The sequence below is a fragment of the Psammomys obesus genome, unplaced genomic scaffold (genome assembly GCF_907164565.1).
Source record: "Psammomys obesus unplaced genomic scaffold, mPsaObe1.curated_primary_1811, whole genome shotgun sequence".
Taxonomy (NCBI): domain Eukaryota; kingdom Metazoa; phylum Chordata; class Mammalia; order Rodentia; family Muridae; genus Psammomys; species Psammomys obesus.
In genome coordinates, this window is record NW_026593947.1 from 3845566 (window position 1) to 3854480 (window position 8915).

At 50.3% G+C, this 8915-nt stretch overlaps 1 protein-coding gene across 3 annotated transcripts in view; it reads right to left on the reverse strand.

Moving 5' to 3' along the window:
• Cog2 (component of oligomeric golgi complex 2) overlaps positions 1-7725 on the reverse strand; it is a 28029-nt gene extending 20304 nt beyond the window's left edge. The window contains exons 1-3 of one of the 3 annotated variants that reach the window (XM_055617550.1): positions 7543-7725; positions 3160-3321; positions 1563-1628 (exon numbers count right to left, since the gene is read on the reverse strand). In XM_055617550.1, coding sequence (XP_055473525.1) covers positions 1563-1628; positions 3160-3321; positions 7543-7614 — 300 coding nt within the window. In that variant the 5' untranslated portion in view covers positions 7615-7725. Of the gene's footprint in view, positions 1-1562; positions 1629-3159; positions 3322-7542 lie in introns of those variants that run through there. The other 2 variants (XM_055617551.1, XM_055617552.1) reach the window with 2 other exon arrangements.
• Positions 7726-8915: the final 1190 nt, after the last annotated feature.

The following is an 8915-nucleotide window of genomic DNA, read 5'->3' on the forward strand; positions in this document are numbered from 1 at the left end:
CAGCAGACAAAGGACAACTGAAGCCTGTGTGTGGAACACCTGGGATTTAAAGAGGGGAGGTATGAGGAGACCCTGAGAACCTGCACACAGCACAGGGAGATTCTGAGAAGGCCAACGGGACGAGGACAGCCCAGTCAGGGCATGTGAGCACATCCTGGTATCTGCAGGCTTCCCTCAGAGAAGGAGAAGCTGGAGTGGAGTGCTGCCTTCTTTAGACTAGAATCTACTAGTCTATCTAAATATGAATAAAGCATCATAAGAATAAGGAAAATTAGAACCAAGAAGCCAGGAGCAGGAGGCCAGAAGAACAGAGCCAAAACGTAGCCAAAGCTACTGAATTAGGCCACCAGGAGCAATCAGAATGAAGGCAATGGAACTAGACTAAAGTGGGCAGTAAATCGCAAAGACTTGCATAGAAAAGGAAACTCACTCACTCAATAACTGTTATAAAATACTGCGGGCTACCAGCAAGCCACAGACATCAATCCCTGACCTAAGGAGCTCAAAGGCCAGCTTCAGGGCTGAAGATCAAAACCAGCAGAGCTTGGCTAAGTAACTAGGATATGGTGGCCAGACAGTAAAACAGACAGAAGGCTGAAGGTGGCAAAGAACAAATGAACAAGCCAGCATGAGAGCTGGCCACAGGAGAGAACCCACAGAGCAGAGAGATGGGGCTGTGGGTGCTGCAGAAAGGGTCATAGGGACGTGGAGCTCCCCAGCACCACACGTCACTGCCTTCCGCTCTGTGGAAGTGACTTGGAAGAGCTTCAGAACATTCAAGCAAGACATCAGCGCCCAGCGCTCCTCATGACCAGCTCAAAAGGTGACACAGCAGGCCTCCTTCCTGTCTCCCCTCTAGAGGACACCTGACACTGACACTGTTTCCCCAACACTGCACAGGTGATGATGTCCACCTGTCACATGTTCAGACATGGTGACACAGACAAGTCACCCTGGGACAGAACACCAAGTATGTGAAAGCCCCACAGTACCAAAAGGCCTGGCAGGCAGGGGACCTGAGCCTGTGGGGATGATCAGCAGGCAAAGGACGGGCTGACAGTGAGCTACTGACACGACACCAATCTCCTTGTAATGTTCACCTGGAAGTCCACCCCCATCAGCTTCCTTGCACTGCACAGCATGCCATGAAACACTGAAACTCTGCTGTGCGGGGTGCTCTGTCAAACTGCTGTCATCCGTCAGCTGCTTGGGTTTTAAGAGCTTCGTGAGCTGGGAACCTAACCATGCACCACTTATCACCTGGAAAAATACTTCTAAAACAACACTCAGGCCACCAACAGGCTAACTCTTCAGCCTTTCCTCCTCCAGCCATGTTAAAGCCACCTACTTGAAGACTCTGCTGTCTTCACATCAGTCACGTCACAGACTGTAACTGCACACACTAAAAACAGAGAAGCATTTATCTGCAACTTCTTTTGAGATGAAAACTCTAGCGACTGACAATTCAAAATCAGCAGACAGACTAGAATGCTTGGATTTCTACGCAGACAAGCGTATCATGCTTTTACATCAGACCACTTACTAGGAGTTGGGGAACTTACCAGAACCTCTTCTCTTAATTGTCCCAAAGGCACAGAAAGCTGATTGAGGGCTCTGTCCATGCCGACCTAGAGGAAAAACCATGACAGCTCAAAATCATCAGCCCTAACCCAGTGTAATGATGGAAGCGTCCTTGATGACTGTTGTCAGAGTACAGAAACGTCTGTGGCTACATGTGAGAAAAAGGATGTCAGTCCAGAAAACCTCCTTACATACAATTATCTTTGGACGACTTGGGTTTTTGTGGCGCTGGGGTGAACTGAGGGCAAGTGCCCACCACTGAGCCTGGCCCCCTGCAAGTTTAATGAGCACAGGTTTTAATCTGTCATCTGAAAATGATGCTTCACAGCTGGCTGGTGGCAATCTGAGAAAGACCATCTCACCTCAATCTGATAACTCTTCGGGAAAACACAAATTAAACACAAAGACATGACCATTTCTGAGTTTCTGTGTCTACCGAACAGTCACACCTTAGTAACGGCAGCACATTCACAAAGCAGTTCTTTTTCACGTTCGTCAAAGTTCCCAGAGGTGGTACTTTCTATATTTCTTTGGACAGATATTTAAAAGCAAAATAAAATACAAACAAAATTTTAAAAATAAAAAGAAAGAAAGAAAGGAAGGAAGGAAGGAAGGAAGGAAGGAAGGAAGGAAGGAAGGAGAAAAGGAAGAAAGGAAGCAAGGAAAGAAAGAAAGAAAGAAAGAAAGGAGAGAGGGAGGGAAGGAAGCAAGGAAGAAGGAAGGAAGGAAGGAAGGAAGGAAGGAAGGAAGGAAGGAAGGAAGGAAGGAAGGAAGAAGCTCTCCAAGCCTGCATTCCTACACTGCTCTGACACGGAGCGGCAAGCTCCTCAGCATTCATGGTGACCAGCCTCTTGCACATCGGTGCTGGCCCTGCTCCCTGCTGACATGTGCACGTGTGTCATGCCAGCAAGCAGGCTCTCCTCAAGAGTGGCCGTCATGAGCTCTGGCTCTACACTAGTGTAGACTAGCCTAACCAAAGGGACTTCCGTGAACCTGTCAGTGCCTAACAAAGACAGCCTCCTGCTGCCCCTTCGTTCACCGCACTCACAGCTAATGCCAATACTGACAGGGATAACCAGGCCACCCTGGGCATGGTGATGCATACCTATAGCCCAGCAGGGCAGAGGCAGAGGACGGCTGCAAGCTTGTAGACAGCCTAGGCCGCTCAGTAAGTTCCAGGACAGCCAGGACGACAGAGTTGACCCTGTTTCAAAAGTCAGGCATGGTAGCACACACCTTTAATTCACACTTAGGGGTAGAGGCGGGTGCATCTCTGAGTTTTTGGCCAGTGTAGTCTACATATAGAGTGCCAGGACAGCCAGGCCCACATAGAGAGACTCTGCCTCAAAACGACGACAAACTCTCATCTCAGGAAAACCAAAAATACAAAGCAAATAATAAGAGCACACCAGTTTTATGTGAGCAAGAATTAAATAAAAAACAGGGCACAAGTTCAGTTCTTCTGTGACTGACAATGAGGGCCTGAACCCGGAAACTCCATGTTTCTACAATACTGCACTTCTGAGAACCAGCCCCCACGAGGGCCGTGTCCCATCGAGGCAGGGCTGGGAGGCTCACCAGGTTTGTGGACAGGTTGACGAAGTCCGCGTAGTCCCTGTTGATGAGCTCCACCATGGCTGTCTTGAGCAGCTTGTAGTACAGCTCTAGGTCGGCTCTCAGCTCCTCCAGCTGCACCCGCTTCCTGCAGTCAGACACGAAGTGGTCCACGTCAAAATCCTCCTGCAATGGTGGGAGCCCCATTATGACAGGAAGGAGGAGGACGGGACGCTCACCCTCACCCAGCCTGTGCGCTCCAGAGCCTGTCCTGGTCATGTGCAGTGACACAGGTGCCTGTGGACTCACACAGGTGCCCACAAGGGCACAGGCAGTCTCCTGTGGTCCTACTCTACAGGGACACAGTTCAGTGAAGGCTCCTCTAAGAACAGAAACAGCTTTATTCCCTTAACTTTACAAGTGTTATATGTTCAGGGTAAAACTTCAAGCCAACAGACCATGAAAAGCAGCAAAGAGGGAAGAAGACAATGGAACACCCCTTCTTCATAAATGTGTAGTACTCAACGGCGTGTCTCATGTGCTGCTTTTAATGCACACCTGCTCCTGCACACAGGCACCTAACACTTCTCCCAGACAACACCACCTCTGCTGTGTTTCATGACACACTTGAGTGCTCACTGACACGTCTACACTGTGGGCTTCCATGGAACAGGTGGAGGCCAGCACTTCCCCTTTCAGTCTCCCAGGCTAAGTTCCTCCTCCCGGCACCAGAAGCTCTTGGTCGGTTGATGCACCACAGCCAGCATGGTACCGTCTATTTCATGGCGACTGAGCTTCACCCTCACGGAACTGCTCCTTCTCCACGATTCAGGTCTAACAGGTCCCCAAACTTGTTGAGAACACACTGTTATAGTCATATAATTCCATTAAAGACTGTATAAATCAGAGAACTATGACTGAAAAGAGGAGATCATTTCCATGAGGAGTGAAATAGGCGCTTTGGAAAGACTGGAAATAGGCAATTTGCTAAGACAAAATTTTATTGAGTTACACATGGGTGATGTAAACCCAGGAGGGTGGGGATGGGAAAGTCACAGATCCAGAAGACTGCAGCAGATCCTTGCAAAAAGCCACAGGCCCTCACTCTACTGAGACACAAAGTGAACACAGAAGAGACCATCCTGAAATAGAACCAGCAGAGTAACCCAGACTCACGCCAGGGAGGAACAAATGCGTGCGCATTATCTTAACACGAAATACTAAGGTCTGCACCCAGCATTTCTTCACGTACCAGTTAACACTCTAGTCAACCAACCAAATACCTGCCATGATCATCTAGAGAAGACTTCCTCCAAACGAAAGCATCACAGCCACCTATGGAAAAGCCATCTGCTTCTCCTTCTGCAGTCACAACCAGCCTGGATGCTTGTGGCAGAACACGGCCCACAACCCCATGCTGTATTAGCAGGAATATGACCATGGACAAGATAAGTGAATTACATGTCTTATTCTAGGTGACTTTTACTTAGGGTTGCTTGTTGTCACAGCAAAGCTATGAGATGGAAAATCAAAGATATTCCAGGTAGCTTGGCTCTACCCTTGATCTTAGCCAAAGGCTAAAAAATCAATAGTAACTTAGTTTGCTAAGGCAGCAGGATCAAGAGTTCAGGCCAGTTTGGGCTAAGCAGCAAACCACTGTTTAAAAAGGAAAAGAAAAAGAAAGCAGAGAAAGAGAGCATCTGGTCTGCAAAAAGAAGTATCTCGCTGCCTGTACTGGAGCCGGGCAGGGGGACGATGGACCAATGACCACGCGCTGTGACTTTAAGACCGAAAGTGAGTAAGTGGCTGACACTGTCACCCTGAGGATCAAGACTCACTTTGTGACAAATCTCTGGGCAGTCCGTGAGGGGTCATCACTCCTGTCTTCAAGCACAGGGCAAAGTGACCAAGCAGCTGCCTCACGCTCTGCCCCATTCCTTTCTGCCATGAGGGACTGCCTGTATCTTCTCCAGCTGTAAGCTGAAAAAAACCCTTCCCTAAGTTGCTTTCTGACAGGTCTGTGGTCGCAGGAATGAGAGCACTAATACCCAAAAGCTGTGTGATGGGGTTACTAAGTAGAGACGTGAGTGGAAAGATGACTGGAGTCAGAGAGTCTGCAAACCAATGGGAAGGGCTAATCAAGCCTGCAAATGCAGCGGTGTGGAGTCTGAGGGCAGCTGACAGCACACAGAAGGTCAGGCCACAGCAGGCTAGGAGGGGAGCGAAGGCACAGATGCAGGACCGAGGCAGTCATTAGCAAGGTGAGCATGTTCTGAACAGGAATGAAGTCACATGCTGGACAGAAGGGAAGGATGTGATCTCAACATGCCCAAGTGTGTGCTCTGACTTATCTGTCAGAGCACTACCGCCCACATCTTCTATCACAGTTCACCCATTTCCTCCACCAGCAGTTCTAATATAGTGACACAATCCTGTAATAGCCTGTTTAAAGCTGACCTCAAATTCACGATGAACACTGCATGGAACACAAACCCCTCAGACGACACCCGGGGCACATTTCAACTCCCACCCCACCCCATCTATCTTTCCAGTCTGGATCCTGACATGACATTCCTCCACACTCCAACCACCGCTAACCAAGCAGTGTCTGAATTGGGCACGTTCTTCCTCTGGCCATGCTCAGCGGCCAAACCACACCTTTCCGTCCTTATCTCTTCAAGTCTAGATTTGCAGACGTGTGGTCCAGTGGCCAGTCAATGCCTACAGGTGAGTGAACATTTGGAACCGTTGTATCAGGGGGTGTCGCCATCCTGGCCAAATAACAACAGTCTTGACCCAAATGACTAATTCATGTAGCCTCAACTCTCCTAACACGTGTCTGATATCCTAACCCTGTAAAAAAAAAAAAAAATCTATGCCACTGAAAAACATGTTGAACAAGATACGAATGTATACATACAGCAGTCTGGATAGCAGGCACTCCTCCTGCCCTTTCTGCTACCAAACTAACTCATGTTTCTTTACAGGAAGCACACAAAACAAAGAACCTTAACTACCGACTCCACCTAGAAAAACCAACGTTGCACACACAACGGCTGTATTGTGTGCTTTCCTCTACTATTGAACCGGCCACATGAGCAGAAGTATGAACTGCTTGGCGTTCTCAGATCTGACTGCATGAAACAGCATGGAAGTGCCAGCAGCCACTCCATGCTGTTTCACTCCCCCAGCTTGCTGTATGCTGTCTCACTACTCACATTTTTGTGCCATCTACTTTCTGCCACTGCGTTTAGCAGAGGCACCCTGTCAGGGTGAGTGAGAAAGCCATAGGAGGTAATAAGGCAGGAAGGCTGCTGGCACTGGGCCTGCAGGAGGCCCGAGTTAAAAGGTGACCACATTAAGTTTTCTCACCTCAAGTCAAAACAGGCCATGACCCCTGGGAGAACTTTCTTCCTCCAGTCACCTGTACCTTTGGCTCTTTCTACCCTCTTTCAGGCATCATCGCATTTGAACTCACTTGCTACTCTTGTGAGGACCAGAGTTTGCTCCCAGCACCCACATGACAGCTCACAAGCACTTGTAATCCTGGTTCCTGGGGATCTGACAGCCTTCTGGCCTCTGAGGGCTTCTGCATGCGCTGTGCACAGAAACTCAGGAAGGCAAAGACAGACACATAAAATAATAAATCTTCAAATTACACGTCAGCAGTGTCTTAGCAATGCCACTACTAAGAGTGCTTCATCCCTGCTGTAGGGGAGCCTTCCATGCATGGAAAAGTATGTGGGCACCATAAAGAAGACACAGGTACATTAAAACCAGACACCAAACCCGGAGCTTTGGCCATATAATCTGAATGCAAACACCAAAACAGAGATACGCCAATTAAGTCATGGGGAAAAAATTACCACGTGAAAGGAGAGTCTGGAGCCCAAGTGCGTGCACGCAAACACGCGAACACACACACTATCCCGTAAGCCTTCCATTCATTTGCTCAATATTTTACGTGCCGAAGAGACAAAATTTCTAACTTCCGAACCTTGAAGCCAGCTTTGAAGTGGTCCCGCAAAGCTTAACTTTAAGAGATTAAATGGCACAACCTCTTGGCTCACATTTGTAATCTCGGCCCTTGGGAGGCTTGAGACGGGAGGATCGAGATCTCAAAAGAGAAAAGAACTGTGTGCAAACATGTTCGGGGATGCTGTAAGTGACAACAGCGGAGGGAACACCACTAACAGGCCAAGCTCCTCCGGGTCCGGCGCAAAGCCTGCGCCTCTCCGAGGCTGTGCAGCTTGGTGAAATGCTATCAGCGAAGCGTTTTCGGTTTGGATTTGTAAGCCGGGTTACTGCAGGGCGGCGAGGCTGTCAGAGTGAGGTTCAGCGTGGATACCCCGCGCCACCTTCCACCCGCGACCCGTCCGAGCCTCCGACCTGCCGGGTGCCCCTCACCTTCATGAACTCGTCCTTGTCGAAGCACAGCGTGTCCGGCCCGGTGGGCAGGTTCATTCTGCGGCTCTCCATCACGCCGGCCGCCGGCCCTCAGCCCCAAGCCGCTACTCCGCCAGGGGCAGGAGAGGACGCAGGCTGCACCGAGGGACGCGGCAGCCCAGCCCCTGCGCCGCGTCCACCCCACTTCCGCCAAGATGGCGGACACGAGCGGCAGCCAATAGGCGAGCGCTGCGGGCGGCTGCGCACAGCTGGCGGCAAGAGCGGCGAGCACCAGGCCAGACACTCGCGGCCCGGCGCCACTGCCTCCGGTGGCCGAAGGCGGTACTGCAGCCTCACGCACGCTCCGAGGCTGCTCGCCCTGCAGCAAGGTCAAGAACCACAACAGCCTTCTTTCTGCTAGGTAGAGTCCCAGAGCCGCCTCCTCCGAGGAGAAAACGTCACCGCCCTTAAAGATGGGCAGTGAAGATAATCAAAGGTAATCCCTCTGCGTTTCAGGTTACCCCAAACTTGAAACCATCCCTCTAACTGAATGTGGGGGGGAATTTCAGAGAACCCATCGCCAGAGCCTGCAGTGACAGGCAGGCCTTACAAAAGGGACTCCAATTGCCTAGAGAAGACTTGAGTGGGCTGCAGCCTGTGTCCCTAACATGTTTGGGGGGGGGGTAATCCTCGTTTTCTTTTTAATATTTTATTCTTATCACGAAGTCTTTTGCCCACACATGTCAGGCACCGTGAACTCTCCATGCACCCACCAGGCTCCAGTAACCCCGGCCTATCTCCAGGTCCTCTTTACCCTGGGTGCCACCACCATCTTAGCTGTCATTGGGAGATATTGCTGGAACACTCTGGAGATATGGGGGAGTGCTCATGTAAAAGAACAAAACCATTCTTGCCAACCCAAAGTACCATCCTCACACCTAACAAAATGAAGAGCTCTCTGCTGCTGCTGGACTGAGCGGTGCGGCCTTCAGGCCCTGGCTGCTGTAATTCCCGAGTGCCAAACTGGAAGCACCAAGTGAGGGCCCCAGATGCTGGCAGAGGAAGAAACAAAGACTCCTGGGAAAACTGCCTGATCCTTAGAAGCCTGAAGCTGGAACTTGTATTCCCTTCTGACATTGTTCCCCACGCTTTACCAAAGAAAGTAACCTGGAAAGGTGCAGCCTGGTGCGATAAGCCTGGGATTGCTCAAGGGATTCGGTGGTGACTGGCTGGTTCTGTGTGTCAACTTGACACAAGCTACGGTCATCAGAAAGGAGGGAGCCTCAGGTGAGGAAATGCCTCCATGAGCTCCAGCTGTAAGGTGTTTTCTCAATTAGTGATCCATGGGGGAGGGCCCAGCCCATGGTGGGTGGTGCCATCCTGGTCAGGTGGTC